The sequence below is a fragment of the Wyeomyia smithii genome, chromosome 1 (assembly GCF_029784165.1).
Source record: "Wyeomyia smithii strain HCP4-BCI-WySm-NY-G18 chromosome 1, ASM2978416v1, whole genome shotgun sequence".
In the NCBI taxonomy this organism is placed as follows: domain Eukaryota; kingdom Metazoa; phylum Arthropoda; class Insecta; order Diptera; family Culicidae; genus Wyeomyia; species Wyeomyia smithii.
The window spans coordinates 199129971-199153418 of record NC_073694.1 but is presented as its reverse complement, the minus strand read 5'-3'; the positions used below and the strand labels follow the sequence as shown (position 1 = coordinate 199153418).

The following is a 23448-nucleotide window of genomic DNA, read 5'->3' as shown; positions in this document are numbered from 1 at the left end:
TTGTCGAAGCGCAAAAACTCACGTTTCGAAATATTTGTCGGGATTCTATGTAGAATTAGTAGAACAAATTGCAAAGCAATTCAATTTAAAAACACAACAAATTAAAGTAAAACACGAGAATTGAACAAAACATCAAATGAAAAAACTGGAAAACACAGGAGTAAAACTTGACACCGAAAACAGAAGCTCATGAAAATTCCAAAATATAATTACTAGGAAACTACAAATATTGTGGAAATAACACACGAACAATATAGAGGAGAGAGAAAAATACCATCGATGTTATTAAACAAGAAATCGTGATAAATTGGAAACACGATATAGAATGCGCCAAATATGGAATATATAAAGGCATAAATATCACATTCAAAAACAAAACAGAAATCGTAAAAAAACTTTAGAAAACGTAGAATCCAGAATAAAAACATTGCAAAAAGAAATAACAGTAACAGAAATAACTCGAAGGTGCCAATTTTCGAACAAAGTCTATTAAAGTACAAACGTTTGCCTAGATATCAAATAAACGTATTCAAAAGATACCCCTGATCAAAATTGCCATCATTGAACCGATTCATCGTTCAAGTCGTTCGTGTTTTTTGTTTTACTTTTCACATGTTCCTTTGACTTTCCTTGTAATTGTTCTTGTGTTGTTTGTCAATGTTATTTCTTTTGCAATTCCCCCTCACCTTTTTTGTAATTCGGTTCTGTGTTTCGAGCTTGTGGTATCTAGGAGAGTCGTCTTATTAGGCAAGAAAGACAAGTAACGAGAAAAAGTTGAATAGTTTCAACTTGTGTCATATAAGAAATATTTCATGAAATATTTCTATTGATTATGTCGCAAGAGAAGCTTCCAGCTTCATTGACAGAGAACAAAAACTAAGTCACTGAGATACTGCGATAGTTTTGGGGCTTTGTTCAAGAAAGGGTAAAAATTCGTACCTCTCGATTAAAGCAATACACATTACAACGATGGCTGTTTACAAAGTTACGGCCTCAAATGAAATGATTGCAACAAAGTCAGCACTTGTGCGACAACGAAATGCACAGGAAGTTCACCTCACCAGTCAACCCCTCGAGCCTTATCCTTTCCAAACCCCAAAAGAAGTTGTTTCACTGACTGCCGTCGTTTTGCTTGAACCGTAAGCCGACCCCTCTTTCTCTCAAAACACTCTTTGTTTATTTTCACTGTGTTCTGTAGCTAGAGATAAAACCACTAGCTAGCTTCCCCCTCCCTGATGAGGGAATCTTTCCTCGGAACGAACATTTTGTTAGTTTGTTAGAAAACGCAAGCCACCATGACCCTCGTTAATGAAATTTATTAAATCCTCCCGATAGCTAGAATCTCACCCCCACCGCCCCCACCATTGGACCGCCTTCTTTCTATCTCCGCCTCGATAATTATCCTCTTACCCCTTTTGCTCGCCACTTTCGGGACTCTCGTCGTCACACCACACTCTACTCCTAGTGTCGAAGAAATGCTCTTACTTTGCACGTTGGCTCTTGTACTCTCGCAGGTTGTACGCGGAGCTGCTTGTAGCCGGGCGCCGCCGGAAAATTGTTGATTTTCGGTTTCCCGACGACAAAGCGATGGCATTTTGTAAATAATTAATTTCGTTTGCTATCGTTCCCCCTGCCCCTTCTGCCAAAACGTCGTCATCGTCACCGTGGGCCGTCATCCGTCGGAAGCCGGGATGGCCTCAGGCCGGAACCACAAGAGGCTGCCCGGAGTTGACTATTGCTGAACGCGGAGAAAGTGAGATATTCGGGTGCTGTTTTTGTGAGTTTTACTGCGCCTGTGATTACCGCCCTTCCCCACCCCTTGCCTCTTTTTGGTGACTGATTCGTGCAAAACCCGTACCTACTTTTACACCTACTCGAACATTGGTAGATAGAGAATTGTGCAACAAAGTGCATGCCGCTCCACTACACCGGCTGTCTACTAGATTTACAGTGCTAAGAGTTCGTAATGAGACTCCGCCTTGACCCTGATTCCTATCTTGTTTTTTGTTTTTGTTTCATGATATAATTACAAGTAGCTCAAAAATGTTTTGTTATAGTTTTGATTCTCGGATTATGCTCGCAGTTTTATGTTGATGTTGTGAACGTAGATTTCGTTTTATCATTTGTTTTATATTATAATCGTTATAAAGATTATTAGAAGTAAGCCAAACTAAATCAAATCGCAGCTTTGAATGGAAATGAGGAGTGCACCGCTATGCGTTATCAGCCTCGCAGCTCATCCGTAAAGTTTTCGCAACAGATATCCGTTCTTTGGGATTACTTTTTTTCTAATTACTGAAACGATGAATTACCAAGATCCCGACCCTGGATATAGCCCGTATCTGCATGAACCAAGTCACCCGGGCAGTCCAATTTTGCGCGCGGAACAACTTTTCTAATCTTCTTGCATAGCATAACCGCCCGCTCTTCGTTGCGAGTGCGCACTGTCTCTTTCTCGCCACAGCCGGAGATACACGAAAAATTTTGCCAACGAAAAGTTAATTATCCCTAGCAGCAATGAAACCAGGAGGGTCCCCATGCCGAAATGGCCCCTGCCTTATGAACTCGCCTGTTCTCCTCGCCGTTGTCCCGCTGTTCTCGGGAGGATTCTGAACAATTTACCAGCACCCGGTAAATCATTTCACCGCCGTATTCGGTCTGCGCCCCGACCGCTCTGTTGCAAAGATATTTTCGGTTTTTATTTTCCATAAATAATCCGTTACACTACCACCCCCCTGGGAGCAGAAAGGCTCGCACCGACCCCCCGGTAAACGTCGACGAATCCTCTCATCTTTCCTCGGGGAAAAGTTGTTCCTAATAAGTAGGCAGAGGGTTATACTGTTGCTTCCGAGGGTAGGTGTCAAGACTGAGAAACTTCAGAACCTCCTGCCAGTGCCGAGGGTAGGGAGAAATAGATGAAATCCTTGAATTTACACCTTACTGCTTGAGCTAGATTTGTGTGCTGGGTTGCACCACTAGGGTAGAGTGGACTGTCCTTTTTTTTTGTCTCAATGAGTAGTACCCGAAATAGGGTCTATTATCAGGGGTGACTTTTATATTATAGATGGTTCCAATGGCATCGGTAGTAACATGTAGAAGAGCTCCAGCTTATAAGCATCGTTTGTAACTGACAGCTGGGAACAATTAAAACAGAAAGGCAGTAATTGTTATTGCAGATGCCATTTTTATAGAATTGTTTGCCAATTTTGTTCTTGGGTTTGCTGCCGAAACGAAGTTTGTGGCGGAATTCCACGGGTAAACGAAATATTGTGAAATTTGTAGTAAAACGTAACGTAATACTGTCGGTATTGAAGTTTCACTTAACTTTGGTAGCAACTGTTTTCGAGTTTTCTGTACACACCATTTCTGCGAATTTTGGTGCCTCTAGCCAGCTTACTCACGGTTAATCTTCATTTAAATCTCAGAAGACTTCACTTGCTTCAGAGCTGGATAAGGGCAGCAAAGTTCGCAAACAAAAATCTAAGAATGTATTGTAAACGTACTGTTCACTTACCTGTAGGTTGCTTCAAGGATCTCGTTCCCGCAAAACAGAAATTTCGAAACGAAGAATCGGTTCTTCTTGCTTTTATGCAATACTTGTATGCCTTTAATATGGTTCTTATGCTTTAGACTGTGAGTAAACGCGGCCGTAATTTGTGGATTTTTGCTAGATTATAGAAATGGTTCTCACGAAGATATTATTATTGAGAAGTATTCGAATATTTTTCACGTTTTCACAATTTCGGATATCGATCTCATTCGAAAAAAAAACTTAATTTTATTTTCACTTACCTAAAAGAGCAAAGCTCGCAACAGTTAGGTGCTAAAATTCCGCTGTCGGATCTCGACCTTTTCGTTTTATCGTACACAAGCTTTGCTGCCAACTCATGTATAGAGCTGTAGTTTCATCTACCTTGGGCCACCATACGAGGACTGCGTAGGTTATCGAGCAATGGTGATTGCCAAACAATGCAAGCCCAGATAAATGAAGTTGCCTTCTATATAGCGTAGTCTAGTTGAGCAGTCCAGTTCAGCTTCTTGTCCAGAATGATTCCAAGATATTTGATCTCGTTGCTGAAGCTAAATCTTAACCCATTCAATAGCGGAGGAGTGATTGAATGCATCGTTTGCTTGGTAAAGAGTGTTCACCCCCTCTTCTTAGCAATACAAGCAATACATACTGTCGAAGCGCATTTTCCAGGCTTCGAGTGGGAATGGGATAAAAGCCTTAACTCATTTCATGCCTTGAAAAAGGCCGATTAAACTTCAGCAGTTGCCTATCGGTGGCAGTTCTTCTACTGGCTCTTCGTTGCTCGGCAAAGAATATTGAGAGAAAAAAACTTTAGCTACAACTCTCCATAATTTAATTTTATTCACCGGATATGAAAATAAAACTAGAATAAAAAAATAAAACTAGAATCGTACACCTTATATAGAAGATTCTAACACATCCCTTCTACTGCTGCTATAAAGAATTACATGAGGTTACATGCTCATGCGCAAGGAGTTTCTTTCTTCCCGTTGGCTGCTGGTGCGCTGCTTGTAGAGTGGAAGTGTGTCCGTGCTCGATGCAGGATACTGTTGTGAAAGAAAAGTCCTGATGAATGGTGACCAATCCTGTGGAAGAATGATGAAATTCCTTTGCGGTATGTCGTAACCTGAATATTAAATGCTAGGGACGCTTGATGCTAGAATGTTCCAGACGCGTATTAGAAGCTAACGCGTGATGATGAAATCTCAAAAATATGCGCACAAATTGGTGCAGAGACCGCTGTCTCCACATATTTCAGTAACTTCTCGGTTTTCACCACTAGGCATTGCAAAGCGGATTCAGTAGATTTACCTTGTTCATAAGCATATTGATGCTTATGCAAGGGTGACTCCTTCAGAAACTCGCTGCGGATATAGTTATCCGTGAATTTTTCCATTATCTTGAGCAGAGTTGAAGTCAAACTTATAGGTCTGAAAACTTTAGGCAATGTTTTGTCTTTTTTGCCGGCTTTGGTATAAACCGGTGCCCTGTTCCTCCGTGAACAGTCGACGAGTGAGCCCTGCGGAGTCACGCGACGTCATGCGTCTGGATTCGAGACTCTGTAGCTTTCCAGCGTTCGACTCGAAAGGTCACTGTCGAGCCAGGAAAGTAAATGTGCATAAGAACGTCCATTGTTTCTTTAGCTGTGAGGTCATACTTTCATCTTACTTTTTCAATTGCCCAAGAGAGACCATTGGTATGATCTTTGGACATCGCTTTTTGCAGTCGCGTTACCTCAGGCAGAATTTGAATGTCTTCGCAGAATCGAACTCTGGATCTTTTTCTGGCTTTGCGTTGCTTAGCGTTTTATTTTGTGAGGAGTGCTCTGTAGGCTTCCCAGTTGGACGTGATTCCCGACGATGGATGCTGAGAGTTTCGATCCACCAGGACACATCACGACAGACTGTGCGTTTCATTGCCGGGCCTGGATCTGGCAGTACCTGGATCAGCGCTACGAATAGCTGATCCTTGATGAATCTCCTGAAAAAAAAAAAAAAAAACACTAAAAGCGCCCTTTGCGTGATGGAGATTCCCCTGTACGCAGCATATGCTGCTCACGATGTTGACGACGCGTCCTTCATCGGATCTAGTTGAGTTCCGATTGGCGGACGGTTGCCATCAGCGGTGATACTAGGTTGGGTTGACTGCGTAACCTCAGCAACAAGCTTCCGTTGCAGCAGACGATAGGCGATAGAAGTGTGACTCTCACGTTTGGGCGGCGGTATGTGACTCTGAGGGACGCGACTGAGGGAGTCTTCGAACGTACCTTTCCTGCCTTAGCACCAGAGCCATTTCTGCCATGGGTGCTTTGTCGTACTTGTAGTTCAGCAGGAAGCTCTGTGCTGCTATTAGGTTAGCAAACTGTTAATCCAGCTCCACCATCAATTCGACAGTATTTCCAGTAACGTTGCGATGACATACTCGCCATGCACGCGGGGAGAAACCGTCGTTCTGGTTTTGGAGTAGACGGGGAATTCTATCCTTTGTGGTGTCCACACTGTCCTGGAAGCACTCTATGAATCTTAAGGCCTTTGGCAGGTTCTTCGTGTTCATGACGGTTTGACGGTTGACGGTTTTAAAGAAGACGCCGTAGTCTCCAGCCACCTTACTGTGTCGTTGTCGGTACAGTCAAGTTGTATGATACCGTTTTTAGACGGCAGCTCCTAAACTTGGGCCTGATGTAAAGTGATTGTGTGTGAGTGACCTTGATTTAGCAGTCTCTTCAGGCGCTGCCGTTCACCTTATTTTCCTGTCGAAGATGGCATGTATAGTAGTAAATAACATTCATATATGCGATACACACATTCCTTAGTACACAGCCGCTCTATTGCCGAATTTACTTTTCTCTGCACGAAAGCTGTCGGTAAGGTACTGAGTACAGCCTTTTTACCAGCCGTCCGACATCCGTTATAGGCAAATAAAAAAAGGGGGAAAATGTCTCCGGTGGATTTGGGCTGTTACCGAACCGCGCTGTTTGTGTAGTGCTGACACAAACGTCTGTATAAAAAACAGTTTTTTTCTCTCTTTTACATTCGCTGTTTCGAAAACACCATCCTAAGAATGCCGAATTGGAGCTATGAGAAGCACTCCATCAAAAGCCGTAGATACAATACTTCACCTTCTTCCACTTCATCAGGTGGTTCAACTAGAAGCGGAAAATAGGGCTCTAAGGCAAAATCGACAGTACAACCTAAAAGAAGGAGATCTAACAGGACACCTGAGAATACTGAAAGATTTCCAAGTAAATAATCTCATAAAAATTAAGGAGGATTGGCTGGAGAGGAAACCAAATTTCGAAATTCTCTGCAGAATATCAAAGTTAGAACGCGAAAGTTGGCAACAAGGCGAACTCACAATTCGGGACGGCTCACTTTGCTTCTACATAGACGGTTCTAAAATGAATGGTTCCGCGGGTGCGGGATTCACAGGACCAGGAATTAATAAATTTTTTCCCATGGGACACTGGCCAACAGTATTCCAGGCGGAAATAAATGCGATAATAGAATGCACGAATACGTGTCTGAAAAGAAATCATCGACACACAAATATTTGCATTTTCTGTCAGCCCCGAATTCTCCTTTCTGCCACTCTAAACTAGAGTGGGAATGCATCCTGTCGCTCCGACAGTTAGCTATGAAAAACCAGGTTAACTTATACTGAGTTCCTGGTCATTGTGGAATCGAAGGAAACGAGAAGGCTGATTTACTAGCCAGACAAAGGGTCATCCACTAAGTTTGTTGGCCTAGAACCTTTCTGTGGAGTCTCCCCGAGCGCCCTAAAAGCAGAACTCGGTGAATGGGAGAAAGCGACTATCAAAGCAAACTGGGATGTCACAAGGATTACGACAATCGAAAAGATTCATTGAGCCAAATCGCGAGAAGAGCCTCGTGCTGCACAGGTTAAATAAGAAAGACCTGAGGACATTCACAGGTCTTATTACAGGGCACTGTCTGCGTAAGTATCATCTCAAGAAGATAGGCAAACTTGATGATGATAAATGTCGCCTTGGTGGCATCGAAAGCAAAACTTCAGAACAGCTGCTTTGCGAATGCCGAGTTTTAATACAACGCACATTGAGCCTACCGGAATTTTGAGGGAAAGGTCCGGTGAGGTAATAAACTTCATACGAAGTACGCTGCCCAACTCGAATAAATTGCAATGTAGCGAGGACATCAACTCACCAAATAGTGATGTACCTGCTCGTACGCACTTAGAGTAAGTTGAAGCATACCACAATAGATCAAAAAATGGTCGCAGTGGTTCAGTCTTCTACAAGGGAAAAAGTAGGAGGGTGGTATCCAAGACACTACCGCATAGTTGACGTAGGACTATAATAGTTTTATATTTCTTTTAGGGCTCTGTTTGATTCGAGCTCGTTTTACTTTTACAGTCAATATTCTTTTTCGAATACAGACATCAAAATAGTCGCTCAACGCTCAACACCATTCATCTCATTGCTCTTATTTGTCCGTTTTACCGTCAAATTTTCCTTTTTTTTTCAACGTAAAACTCACTCACTCGACTCGATTCGAAACTCGACTAAACCGAGAGGTGAAACTCAAACTACTTCTGCTTTGAAGAAATAGTTAAATTTGACGGAGAATTTGACAACTAGGTGCGATGACATGAATATAGGTCTTGAGATGAATACAGAAGCGATTGCCTTATATTTTAATTTGTTCTATTTTTGAGATAGATTTTTTTAAAGTTTTCATATCAACCATAACCACCATGCATCTTTATTGGAAAAAAACTACTACAATGCAATATCATGACACAAACCATATTTTACTGTTTTGGAGAGTTCAACATCTAGGAGGACACTATCGTTTGATATTTTCGCTTTGAATGAGTTTTTTCCAATGGAGACGCGAGGTGGTCATGGTTTCCTTAGAAAAATTTCATCTCTTAAATGAAAACAAACCTCCGTAAAAAATCTGTTAGGCAGCTTAAAAGTTATAGAAAAAATTAAAAATTAAAAAAAAACTCGATTTTTTGGGCAACCTTATAACAGAAAGCGGTTCCCAATGCCTAACCAAAAAATATGGGTATAGAATTTCAGAAAGGTCTCTTCTGTTTGGCGGTTTTCAGACAGGTCTCTCCTGTTCTGGCGGTTTAATGTCTAAAAAGTATGAAATAAACTGAAATTGTCATAGAAGTAAAAAATGCAAATGCCAAAAAGTTATAACTAGGATCTTCATTGCAGTTACTGAATATACCTACTACAATAACATTGGAAAAGATATCAACATAAAATTTAAAAAAAATACTATACGGTTCATCTCTACCCGAGTGATACTTTATCAAAGTTTATTAAGAAGTTGACATTGAAAAATGTCATTGTGCAATTCCAAAATTAGAAACAATACATTATACGACTAGCACCGGAAAATCCCAATATCAATCTATGGACGAAAATCAAAATTCAGACCCTCAGTCTCGTTGTCTCAAGTGTGCAGCAACCAAACCGCGAAAGACCATTCGGAAAAGCATCAATCCATACCCAATCAATCTCAATCGGTCCCAACAGTGGAGGGGGGAGAGGGAAAAATAAAATTTTAATATATTTTCAAACACAGAGAACGCGAAAGCCGTCTGTCGGTAACATATCGAAAAATCGAACCGTCAGTCAGGAGGAGGCAGACGACGGCGAATCGAGCGTATTGAAAAGTATCGTCCAATTTCGACAGATTGCTTCGGGGATCTCGGTTCTCAGCGGGTTGACAGCACGGCGAGAGGAACCACATCTCCAGATTGTGTTGATTAATTTGAACATGCAATACAACTTTCCAGCAAGCATACACAGGCAGCATCGTCATACATGCAGGCAAGCGCACACACGGGTTAACATATATGCTGGAGCTGGAACCAGATTCCGGCTGAAGATACATCGAATCGGTTTGGCTTAGTCGTATGCTAACGCCGCGCTGCTGCTAGCAGCCTGCGAAGAGATGGGTGAACCAGCCGTGCATGACATTAGTTCCGTTCGGTTCACTCGTTTGTCGCTGGCTACAGGAAGCATTTGTATAGTTAATCTAAAACCATTGTCGACGTCGTCGTTCTCCCGCAGGATCCCGACAGCAGCTTCAACGCATACCAGCAAAAGGGGGAGGAAGGAAAAGTTGTACCCAAACTCGCTGAAAACATCCTGTCTAGTGTCGTACGCTGCTCCTCGTTGGCAGGCACAAACCGGAGACGGATGGTTGATTGATAGCGCTGATAATGAACGCTCGCTCTAGCGTTGGCTGGCGGAAAGCAATCCGAATAGGAGATTTTACAACTGATCTCATCAAACTTTTACGTGAGTGGATTTGAATTGAGACTGACAGCGCTGAGAATAGAATCAATTGATAACGATACACTGCCAATAGTAGAATGGGTAATCGAGTGATTGCATAGTGATGAACTGTTATGAAATCATCAGGGGAAAACAATCAATACTCGAATCACTATTCAAGCTATTTGTTTCGCATGTTATAGTAAACTTTTATAGCTCTAGTGACCTGCATATAAACGGAGCGAATCGGATGATGGCCAATAAAGGATAGGTTTCGTCGTAAAGCTTCACTAATCATGGCCGCTCGACGACAGGCTGAGTAAATATTATTAGAGCGATAAAAGTTTGTTGTTTATTTGCAGGTAGACGAACCGGAATGGAGACCATAAAAAAGATCTACTGGTCTTAGTTGTGTTCTTTTTACTACTCCTGCCTGATAATATAATATTCTCAACGGGGCAAAAACATCCATTTCCGATTGTTGCTGTTCCGTTGCTCCTCTATCAAGCATCAGCATTTTTTCACAGCTCTATCAAACTGTTTACCAACTGGTAGCAGAAAACAACAAATCAGCAGCTTAGAAGCTTGACTGCCGCCGCATGTTTGTTGTGTGCTCTGATTTGCTTCCTGTGCCATGCTGCTTGCTGTGCGCATATGTGCTGGGAGGTCTCATTTTTACACGTGTACAAATATCACGTATCAATCAAGGGCTCGTTGATGACACGGCTGCTGCCTGCTGCTCTTGGTGGGGTTGGAAGGCGTTGGAAAAACCGTACGTGATGATAAAACTCGTTTCGGTCCCTGTTCGTGAGCGGAATGTGGGCAATAACTTCCAAAATCACTGCCAATCTGCCCCGTCTGAAATGACAAACTGGCCAAGGATGTGCACTAAATTTCCGGATTTAATTAGGCTCCTGGGCTTGGTAAAGCGATCGGCAACCGGTGAGCGATGACGGCTTTACGAGTGTGGAATGTTGATGGAGGCTGAAATTGCGGGTTGTTCGAGGAAGGTGACTAGAGCGGTTGAGCCCGTTGTTCTTCGACATAAATTTTTGTGAATGTCAAATATTGGTTCGATTTCCACCTAAACAATAGATGATCAATTTTTTGCTACGTGTTTCGACGTACCAAAACATTCTCTGAAATGGTTGTTATTAAATTGATGAGTTATGCCGGAAAAAATTGAAGCTTGGATTTTACTCTTTTATTCTAGTAAAATAAGTTTACATTGTGTCAGGAAAAATTCTATTTAAAGTGCGAAACTAAGTGGGAGATCAATGTCTCAAAACGATCATGTCAACATACTGGAGTAGCTCTGATAAAGCTTGAAATACAAATATAGTTGTGGGAAAAAAAAAGTCGAACAAAAATTCTACCCTGCGAAGCTATCAATGAAATGTTTCACCCGAAGCGGAAATATTTCATTTTTGACATTTTTCATTCGTTCCATTGATAATATGTACAGTTGTCAAAATCCATCACAAAAGTTATTTTGAGACCTTTTCTCGGGACATTTTTGAAACATTTTTAAGATACTTTTCAAACCTGTTTGGAAACATCTTTGAAACATTTCTGGTAAATTTTTAAAACATTATTTACATATTTTGTAGACATTCATGCAACATTGAGATAGTTTTGATTTAGAGTTGTAAGCTAATTTGAAATATTGGTTGCTCGAAAATAATTTTAAAAAAATTTGTTTTGGTGGTAAAAACTATAGAATGTACCCAAAATCGCCCCAATTAGTGTTCACGATAAGCTTAAAAAAGCATCTTAACAAGGAACGAACAAATAATATTGAAGTCACAGGCACAATAACCACATACAATCAGCTAGACTATAACTATTTGTTAAACATAGTACCATGTTAAAAGCCTCTAATCATGTAATAAATCCCCGCAGTTTCCCCTGATGATGTCACTGACCAGTGACGAAACGTCGGATAGTATAAAATAAGTCGTTCTAATTTACGTTACGGCTCAACCGAAAATATAACATAAGTACACAACATCCCAACAGTCGAAAACTCAGCAAAATTTATGGCTTTAATAGAAGGCGGTTTTGATTTATTTAATTTAGAAACATTATTTTAAATTTGTTATAATATTTTATCTACTTTTTTAAACATTTTTGAGATGTATTTAAAACATTTTTGAGACATTTTTAAAACATTTCTAGATCATTTTTAAAACATTTTGGGATATTTTTAAAACATTTTCGGAACATTATTGAAACATTCTTGAAACATATTTGAAAAATCTTCTAAACATTTTCTAAATATTTTTTAAGCTTTTTTGAAACATTGCTGAACATTTTTGAAACAATTCTGAATGATCTCGGAGTCGTTTTTGAAACATGATTTCAAATTTGTTGAAATACACTAAAATCGCTTTTTACGCGGGGGATACATGCCGCGTAAAAAAAACCGCGTAAATTCCGGAATCCGCGTAAAAAAAAACGCGTAAGTGCCGGAATCCGCGAAAAAAAAAAACCATCGTTAATTTTGCATTCCGAGTGAAGGGAAACCGAAATCCGGGCAAAAAAATACCGCGTAAAATCCGGAATCCGCGTAAATTCCGGAATCCGCGTGAAAAAAACCGCGTAAATTCCGGAATCCGCGTAAAAAAAACGCGTAAATTCCGGAATCCGCGTAAATGAAGCCGCGTAAAAAAACCGCGTAAAAAGCGACCTTAGTGTATATTATTAACGCTTTTGAGACATCTTTGAAATGTTATGGAGACATTTCTGACGAATTTTCGGGATATTTTTGTGTTTGTGACGCCGTTTGTGAGACATTTTTGAAACTAATGTGGAACATTTTTCAAACATTCTTGGAACCTCATTCAAAACATTTTCTTAGTCATTTTTGCCACGTTTTTGAGACATTCATGATAGTTTTGAGACGTTTTTGGGACTGTTTCAAGCAATTTAAAAATTTATTGCGATATTTTAAGTAGCTTTGAGAGATATTTTTAAACTACTTCCGAGACGTTTTTCAAACATTTTCGAGATATTTTCTTAACATTTTCGAGATATTATTTAAACAATTCTGAAACATTTTTGAAACATTTCTGAAACATTTTTGGAACATTATTGACATACTTACAGACATTTATGCAACGTTTCTGAGACTTTTTCATGATAGTTTAGATTTATTCTGGAGTTATTTTGGAAACATTGTTTGAAATTTTTTGAAATATATTCATTACGTTTGTGAGACATTTTTTTAACGTTATTGAGACAGTTTTGAGATATTTTTGTAACATTTTTCAGACATTTTTGAAACGTATCTGAAACATTCTTGGATCCTTATTATAAACGTTTTTGTAGTAGAATTAAATGGAAACATAACCTATTCTCAATATTCAATATTCAACATTTTTGAAGCATTTCTGCTACGTTTTTGAGATATTCATGAGATAGATTTGACACATTGTTGGAACTGTTTTAAGTTATTTCAAAGCCATGCAGAATTTTCTTCAGGTTGTTGCAATATTTTAAGTATATTTTTGAGACATTTTTATAACACTTTTGAGATATTTTTCAAATGTTTTCGAGATATTTTATGAACATTTTTAAGATATTATTGAAATATTTCTGAAACATTCCTGGAGCATTTTTAAGACAATTTTGATGTATTTTTGAGACATTTATGAATCTTTTTTGAGACATTTTCAAGATAGTTTTAATTTATTCTGGAATCATTTTGAAAACATTATTTTAAATTTATTGAAATTTTTTATTTCAATTTTTGAGAAATTTTGAAACATCATTGAGAATAGCGATGTGGAGATGAACAAACTGAAATAGCTCTGTGATGATGAAAATACCAACGCAAAAACAAGGCAGTGAAGTGTAGGTGATGGAAAAATATAGTTTAGGACTATGCAACGGGAGGTTGCCTCGAATGTTTGCCTGTGGAAATAGAATTTTGTAACAATTCCTGGTTCTGGCTGCTGCACGATTGAGCGAAAATTTCGGATGTGGACTTTTTTGAGAAGACGAAACTTACGACGAAATTAAGATAGTCGATTTTCACCCTACTGTTAATGTCAAACGATAAACAACAATTCGAATGTTGGTCTTGAATAGATCATTGACTGAACTACGCAACGATTTATTTAAGCAGCACGTGCGTTGCACAGTAAGCGGTATCGATAATAATAGCTGGAAAACATCTTATTTTTCACGTTGTTCTCTCCTACTCACCCTCTTCAATATTCTTCCGTCATCATATCCTTACTAAAACTCAAACTGTATTGAAAGTGAAAGCAGTTTCAAAGTGAGTGACGCGAGCGCGCCAAACCACTGTTTTTCAAATCCCATTTTGCTACATGATAGTCATCGGTTTAGGTTACTCTCTCTTAACCTGCCTCTCGCAACCTTCTTCTCAAAATTTACATTTCTTTTAATGATTTTTTTAACATACACTTGACACAAAATCATTAACTTACGCTTTTGACCACGTGGTTTAGGAACGGCTTGATTTCTTCTTATTAAAACTTGGGAACTATTTAGGGTTTTTCTTTCCTTTGGGTGCGTATGTTTTTTCTACTAACGGAAAATCTAACTCATAAGTTCTTCCAAGCTGGCTTCTCAATAATTAGTTTTTGGGAATATATTTTTCAGAACTCAAATGGTTTTATGATCTGCAAAGTTGTAGACAATAATTTTGTTCTTGATTTTGCCTTTCTCCTAGAAATCACTGAAAAAACTAAAGGTATTAAAGTGCTCCAGAGAGCCGAATGTCGTATATCACTCGACTTAGTTCGACGAGCTGAGCATTTTCTCAGGGTGGCCACCCAACCGGGAAAACCGGGAGAACGGGAAAAAACCTGGAATCGTTTGGAACCGGGAAAAACCGGGAATTTCACTGAACATAACAAGCCGGGGTGAGATTGTGCCAGTGGGGATGGGATTGTGCCATACAAACCCATTTTTTGTCAGCCGTTTCATGGCGATCACAAGACCAAAATTTCTTAAGTAAGTTTCCTCGAATACTTAACCAAAAAGAGACTAGTCCTGTGACCCGGAAAAGATGGCTGACATATCTTACAGTGCTTAAAACAGTTTTTGTTTTTATTCATCTCTATTGGAAGCTAACTCGCCGGAAGTAGCATTCAAATGGCGCGAATTTTGCCTAGAGCAAATGGTTCACAACGATAATCTCGCGGGAACTGTAGCTGATAGATGTCGCCAAGAATACTCACAACTATTGAGTATGCATTCGACGAAGACATTGCTGACTTCCTACCTTGATACTTTTTGTAGAGATCTGAAAGCTGCTTCCGGCAAGAAACTTCCTAACTTTACTGTGTTTATTAAGAAGATTTTGATTCTATCGCATGGCAATGCCACGTTGGAGCGAGGCTTCTCCGTGAACAAGAAGTGCGTAGTCATGATTTTGGAAAAAGACAGACTTGTAGAGCAGCGCTTGGTGTACGATACAGTACAGGTTGCCGGAGGAAGACACAAAATTGATATTGATTGAAGTTACGTGTTTTAAGTGTTATGAAAATACTCTTTCATATATTACTCTATTATGTATTGAAACTTATCTGGTTTCAGTAAAAACGATTCAAATTTAATTTGGCCTAGAATTCCTCGGTAATAAGTATTATATGCGTTGTTTATAAGATACTAGTAGACATCTCCTCTCGGAAAGGTGACATCCGTCGCATTTTTCGATTTTTGCGACTTTATCTCTTGATTCCAATAAGGCTGAACACGTCAAAAAGTGACTTAGAGCATATTGAGATGTAAATCGAAAGTCACGCTTTTTTATTCCTTAACTGCATGAAAAACTACAGAATTCAAAAGTACAATTAACCAGGAACGATATTTGAACGAACCGGGAAAAACCGGGAGAAAACCGGAAATTTAATTTCGGGTTTTTTTGAGGGCCACCCTATTTTCTGTATGTGTGTGTATGTGTGTGTGTGTAACGCTCTCCCAATCTCACTCGTTTTTCTCAGAGATGGCTGGACCGATCTCCATGAAATTAATTGCAAATGAGAGGTCTAGTTGCCCCATAAGACCCTATCGAATTTCATTGCAATCGAATTTTTAGTTTAGAGGTTATGTTCAAAAATGTGAAAATCACGAAACATCATTATCTCAGAAACTACTCAACCGATTTTAACAAAATTGGTTTTAAATGAACGAGCTCTTTAAAATTTACCCTTAACTTTTGAGTTTCATGAAGATTGAACGTGTGGTTCAGAAGTTATTTAAAGAGACGTGCTCTGAAGAGTGTTTAATCTCACTCATGTTTCTCAGAGATGGCTGAACCGATTTCCACAAAATTAGTGTCATTTGGAAGGTCTAATTACCCCATAAGACCCTATTGATTTTTTTGCAATCGGACTATTACTTTGCCTGTTATGTTTAAAAATGTGAAATCCAGCTTTGAAAAGAAACATATTCCGGAGACTACTTAAACTCACTCACTTTTCTCAGAGATGGATGAACCGATTTCCACGAAATTAGTGTCAAATAAAAGGTCTAGCTGCTTCATAACACCTTATTGAATTTCAATGTAATCGGTCCGTTACTTTGTCTGTAATGTATCAAAATATGAAAATCACGAAACTTCATTAGCTCAGAAAGTACACAACCGATTTGAACAATATTGGTATCAAATGAACGGGCTAGTTAAAGGTTTACTAATGAATTTTATAGTGATTAAACACGTGGTTCAAAAATTGTGAAAAGGAACATGTTCCGGTGACTTTTCAATACCACTCGTTTTCCCAAAAATGGCTGAACTAACTTCAACAATCTTAGTGTCAAATGAAAAGTTTGGGTTTTCGATAGGTTCCCATTTTATTTGACTATAATCGTATTTTTATTCCAACCGCTATGTATTAAATTATAAAAACAACGAAAGTCTATTATCTCAAAGATCACACGACTTATTTGAACATATCTAGTGTCATTTGAACGGGTTTTCTCTCAAACTCACAAGTAAGAAATTTCATAGCAATTTGATATGTGGTTCAAAATTTATGAAAAGAAACGAAATTCAAAGACTATTTAAAACTGTAACTGCTTTGATCAAAACATATGGCCTCAACAAAATTTAAATTTGGTATTGTGCTATTCGTACGTTCCCGGTATTGCTTGAAGTGTACGAGTGTCGTGATTGAAGTGTACGAAATTCAAAGTCATTTCTTTTATTTCGCTCTTTCTTTAGCACGAATATTTTACTTCTAATGAATTTTTTTTTTAACTTTTTGCCTTTCTCCTAAAAAGGTATAGCAATCACTTGCAAAACCGAAGATATGAAAGTGCTCCAAAGGGACAAATGGCATATATCACTCGACTCAGTTCGACAAGCTGAGCATTTTCTGTATGTATGTATGTGTGTGTGTATGTGTGTGTGTGTATGTGCAGATTTGTATTTTCACTCACTTTTCTCAGAGATGGCTGGACCGATTTTCATGAAATTAGTGTCAAATTAAAGGTCTAGCTGACTCATTGAATTTTACTGTAATCGAACTGTAACTTCATCTGTAATGTGCCGAATTGTGAAAATCACGAAACTTCATTATCTCAGAAAGTACACAACCGATTTGATCAATAGTATTATCAGATGAACGGGCTAGTTAAGGGTTAACTGATGAATTATTATTTAACACGTGGTTTCAAAGTTTGGCTGTCCTATACGTTCCCATTCCGTTTGATTATAATCGAACTAAGCATCCGTTATGTATTAAATTGTAAAAAAAAACAACGAAAGTCTATTATCTCAAAGATTACACGACTTATTTGAACATAACTAGTGTCATACGAACGAGTCATCTCTCAAACTTACAAATAACAAACTTCATAACAATTTGATATGTGGTTCAAAAGTTATGGAAAGAAAAGAAATTCAAAGGCTATTTAAAACTATACCTGCTCTGATCAATATATGTGGCCACAATATAATTTAAATGTGGTATCGTACCATTTGAATGTTCCCGGTACCGCTCGTGATTGAATTGTTCGAAATTAAGAGTCATTTCTTTTATTTCGCTATTTCTTTCACATACGTTTTTTAGGGATCTCAAATTAGTGAGTTCTTTATTTTCCTGCAAATAAAACTACTAATTAGATTTATGGTATGACTTTAGATTCATCATCGCTCAGTGGCCGGATGCCCAGAGACCGCGGTTTTTGTAGCGAACTTGTTTGAGTTAGTTGATTGTTTTGCTGATTTCTAGATGGAACATTCAACAAACAGATTTACTTCAGGTTGTGGCGACTTTTCATTCAAAATGCTTTTCCACTGCTCAATAATTTATCTCATTGACTAGTATCATAATTAATATCATTATCAATAGAGTCGAATCTACCAGCTTGACTGACTACCTTCGTAGAATAATAGTTTAATAATTACCAACCACTATCGTAATTACATCGTTGCGCTCGGGCGGGATCATAGCGCGAACATAGCGTAAACAACCCCCAGAGAGGCGCCTGCCTGATCGGAATTTGTTCCCCTATTCGGCTAAGCGAGTGAGATTAATTTACGCACTGGCTTCCAACGCTTGTCGGGTAATGATAAATTTCCACAAATTTTGACTTCACCTAGAGTGATGGTGTTATTGGCTCACTCTGCACACCGTTTGTTTACAGCCAGTGATCGTATATTCCACTTCGGAGAATTTTCGAGTAGTGATAATAATTGTAATAATAATAATAATGGTAATCTCCGCTCGCCCGCTAAAGCGTGTTCTGTCGGTGGATAAATCTCGCTCGGCAACAATGTTGATTGCTTATTATGTAGTCGATAATTAGATGGATGGTCCATAATTTGTTGCCACGAACGGCAATCAGTCGCTAGTGTATAGTCGAGATAATAGTGTAATCAGCTCCTGCAGATATTCTGTTAGACTAGTAATAATAGTAACGATTGACTGCATTCTATACTGTAGCCACTTGGAGAGGTGTTGAATTCGCTTGGAAATTACGAGTTTCCCTTTCCCGGTCCCCCGAGCAGCATGCCGTTGAGAAAGTTCCCCCCCCTCCCCGGTCTCCACTCAATACCATACCACCAAGAATGCTGCATCCGGTTTTGGGCATGCAATCGAACCCCCATTCCACTTTCCAAACTACCTTTTCCTTCTCTGAAATCGAAACCATTTCCACAGGATCTAATGATATTTTTCTTTCGTTTTTGTTTCGGCTACCGTCAACCCAACGCTAGATTCTTCGGGACATTCGACAAGGACTGCTGCAGCTGAACCGAGATTCACGAGGTAAGCATCTCATTTTGATTCCATCAAAGCGTGTCTGCTTCCGGGTTGTCATCCAATAAGACGACATTTCTTCCATTCAACCATGCTGGGAAAAGGAAATTAGAACAAACAAGATTAGGAATCGTCAATTCCCAACTGGCTGCCTGCACGAAACACTAGACAAAAATGCTCTTTCTTACTCACCCACACCCTACAAGCAGAAGTAGAAAGGATGGGGTGCATTTTTGCGATTGATTGCATCCAATCAAACAACAGTGCAGCCGGGAATTGGCTTTTCCCTGCTTTTTCGAGGGACTTCCTGGGCCAAAAATAGATACGAAGTGCAAATGGAGTTTTCTAAAAAACGTCTCAAGAGAGCAAGTTCTTCTCTCCTCTCGCTTTATGCAATGGTATGATACCGAATGTCAGACGTTTAGCTAGAATTGCAGCTTGAGCGAAACGGCGGCGCATACCAGGGAGGGAAAGCAAAGTTCATTATACCATTTTCCACTGCAGTGGATCTAATTTTCCTCATGCGTGTGCCTTTCCGGCACTTGATTATCGAAAGTAGAAAAGAAGCTGATCGAGAGGAAGAGTTTTCGGAAATTATACTTCGTGTAATTGTGATGCTTGAATTTTAAAAGCTTTAGTAGATTGAACAATAATAATATGATTTTATTGCAGACGACACCTATATGTATGACGACGCAGTTACCAGCGTGATGCGTATGCCCCACCAGGGGCACTGGTATGACGAACCCCCCTACGAAAGTGATCCCGACGATTTCCTAATGTCAGGCATTCGTCAAGCAGGAGGACCGTCCGCAACGATACAGGCAAGTATTTTCCGCTTTACAAAAACTCCCGCTTTCCACCGCATCGGTATATGAATGTTCCTCCCCGCCCTCTCTGTCACCGATTCGCATCGGTAAATTCATTTTTCGTTAATTCGAAAGTTTTGGTTCCCATTTAGAAAAATATTTTCGAATTCAAAAGTTTGCGGCAAACTTTACGCCAACAAACAAACAAAGGCCCCTCCCTGCGAGCGCGTGCGCCGATCGGAAAATTTGTGGCGTCACGATTAAAAACAGCAGCGGTTTTCTCGCCAATTTATCGCATCCCTTCCGCTGAATGTGGGCGAGATGGTCTCTCCCCCACAGCGAAAAGTTCTTCCGATTTATTCGATAAATTGAGCACTGCTGCTGCTGCTGCTGCCTGTTATTATTACTGTTTTGCGATCAACAGCGCCTGACTGCTAGCTTGCCACCACGACAGCAGCAGCCTGGCGAAATGCGGTTTTCGCAGTACAATAGAAAATAAATCGCAAAACTGCAGGCAGTCATTGACGTTTTCAGGTTTTTGTTAGGGGCATTTCTGCATTTTTTGAGTGAATACTTTCGTTTTTATTTTTCCTTTCCATTCGAAACCTTTACTCATGATCTAACAATTTCAGGTTTCAGTTTAAACCGATGATCAAAATGATTTTCAGAAACCATTTTGAAGATTGTAAAATTTATATACCTAAACATAACAGTGGTCAACACAGGTTTCGCCCTTGAGTTCAAACTGGAAAAATATGCAAGCTTATAGCTTTTTTTCACTATTATTCTTAAAAGGGCTCGTCATTGACATAATTTAAATCTCTTTCAATGTTCCATAATGTTTTTCATGCAATAATCAGTTTCTCGTTTATTTCTTTATTTTTCTAGCAAATCATCAATTTACTGTAATGATTAACCTCTCTTCAATTCTTTTCTGTCTGTTCTTTTTTTCTAATCTCGATAATCTCTTTTTACTCTCTACCTTTCGTTCAATTTCTTTCCATCAAATTTTTAACAATTTCCAAATATCCATATTTCCTTTCGAAATTCGCACTTATTGATTTCACATTCAAATTTTATTACCTCACCCTTTCTTTTTGCTCTCTCTCTCTCTCAATCAAATTTTCACTTCTTTTACTGATCAAAGCAGTGTTTTTGTTAATTACTCAATTTTGTAGTTTATTCATCATCAATCTAAAAAAATCTTTCAAATACTTGTTATTTGTTCATTTAGTTCATTAAGTCTTAATAAATATAACAAAGTTTGAGTGTCAAGTTTATAAAATGTTCGTTCTTTTAAGCTTCACGAAAGCATCCAATGATTCATTAAAGTGAAACAAGTGTTAAACACGAGCAAAAGAACTAAGACAGGCTGTGACGGGCTCATTATGTGATTGGTGCAAGTTAGGTTCCTTACATGTTGGTTCCAATCTGTTGACTATCCCAGTCGAAGATTACCGATTTTAAAATTCGTTAAAAAGTTGCAACTTCGCATTTAGTAATACTAACCACGATTCAGTTCTTTTGACACCAATTGGTAAACACATCCAAACAATGTTGGAGACGACGACAGCCTTCGATAGTTGTACCTTTCTAAAAACAACTTCAAATAATCTGCATACATCACATAGCACCAGAGTCACGTAATTGAAAAACAGTGCTAATAACAAGGACCCCATGTTGCTTCCTTGGGGAACTCCTAACTTGTTAATGAATTGCGATGTAATACTTGAACCAAAATTTACGCGTTAAACTCTTTCACGTCAATACAAGCTCAGCCATTTAACGAACTGATGGGAGGCACCTAGGCGCGGAATTTACACAAGAGTATTACATGGTACAAAGTTGATTGGTCTGAGGCATTTCAAAGTTCTTCATGCCGGTTGTGCCATAGACTGTTAATCGCACTATTCAAAAACCCCCGACTGCACAGTGGAGCACTTAGAACATCAAACCTGATCAAAATTTTTTTTAAGGGTTTTTGGACTGGAAACGTATCATGGATCGAAAATATAGTCTAATAAATTGTTGTGACTAAAAATTTAATAGAATAACCCACCTTTGAGTGATTTGTTACTTTTCGCTTATGTAGTTCGAATTCAATGGTAGTTTATTTTCTACAATAAATGACTGAGGCTTTATGAATGAAACATAACTATTTTTTAAGATCAGTGAGGTTCGGGGCTTACACTGTTTTGTTTATTAATCAATCTGAGCACTCAGAAGAATCTGAAGAGTCACTAAAATTATTACCATTGTCCGTGTATCAACATTTCACTCGCACTTTGCATTCACTTTACATTGCTTTGGGCGAAAAATATTGATCGTCTTTCTTGGATTTTGGCCTAGAGCACGCAATCAAAGGATCGGAATTCAATAGCAACCTGTTGAGAATGTCTCAGAACACTAATTCATTACATGACAGAGGTATGTTATTGAAACTAAGGCAACAACACTGCCGGAAGCTGAAAAGTTGAAATTTTTCGATGATTTTCACAATGATGCAACTCATGAGTTCGGATTGGTTCGGATGATCTAAAACCACCAGTTTGACCAGAAACATACAGGCTTTGATTTGCAATTGACTGTTTACATAGAAACTCATTGATACTTAACTTACACCATATAATATAACATATAAAAAATCACACTTACAGAATTTTTGTGTTTATTAGAATGTTCCCTGGCAATATCGGGACTATTTATAAGTCTTTTGAGTTTATAGATTGATTAAACTAGCCTTTTTTGACAATCTCCATCGTTGGTGTGATGATGAATCACTACGTTGCACTTGATTGTTTTGAAAATAAGTGAACGGTACGGAAGCATCAAATGCAATAACAGAAAGCTAAATTTTATCGATTTCAACCAGCTATGACAAAGGTCAACAATACTTCTGGATGCCCATGAGCTGTCAAAAGATGCAGTAGGCATCACACTTCAAAATGAGACTATGCAGAACATGGTTGATAAACTTTTGTTTTTTTGACTTTTGATCAGGTTTTTACTTGATTTACTCCTATGTGGACTGGTTCAATAAACAGTTTTGTATTTTACGCTGTCGGCGCTCCAATTTGCTGTACCGATAATGCAAAAAAAAGACGCCTGTATATTAAACGACAATTTGACGAGGCGAGTCGAATCGAACATGGGTATTAGACTGGGACACGGTTATATGGGAAAAAAGCGATGGTGCGATTTTTTCGCTCCCATGCCCTTTTCGTGTTCTTCTACTTACTTTACTTTTTTGGCTAACGGACCGTTCACCGGTCTAGGGCCGAACGAATTAGAGATGTCCAGCTTCTTCTGTCTTGGGCAGCCGTTCTCCAGTCTCCCCGTACACCAGCAGATCGTGCATCTTCTTCCACCGCGCACATCCACCGCGTGCGAGGCCTACTACGGAGTCGACGGCCTCTTCCTGGTTCTCTACTGAAGATAGTTTTGGCGGCTCTCTCGTCAGGCCTCCTGGCTACGTGTCCAGCCCACTGAAGCCTGCCCCGCTGTATTACCTTCACTATATCAGCATGTTTGTATACCTGGTACAACTCGTGATTCATGCGTCTGCGCCCCACTCCATCTTCCAGTTTACCGCCA

General features: G+C 39.1%; 1 protein-coding gene across 3 annotated transcripts in view; it reads left to right on the top strand.

Annotated features, from left to right (window-relative positions):
- The window catches only part of LOC129718959 (uncharacterized), a 389511-nt gene that overhangs the window by 331181 nt on the left and 34882 nt on the right, over positions 1–23448 (top strand). For 2 of the 3 annotated variants that reach the window (XR_008727097.1, XR_008727096.1), the window contains 2 exons: positions 1515–1777; positions 19003–19054. Coding sequence is in view for 1 of the 3 variants with exons in the window: in XM_055670225.1 (XP_055526200.1) it covers positions 19003–19054; positions 19718–19869 (204 nt within the window). In the remaining 2 variants the exon portion in view is untranslated. Of the gene's footprint in view, positions 1–1514; positions 1778–19002; positions 19055–19717; positions 19870–23448 lie in introns of those variants that run through there. The other variant, XM_055670225.1, reaches the window with a different exon arrangement.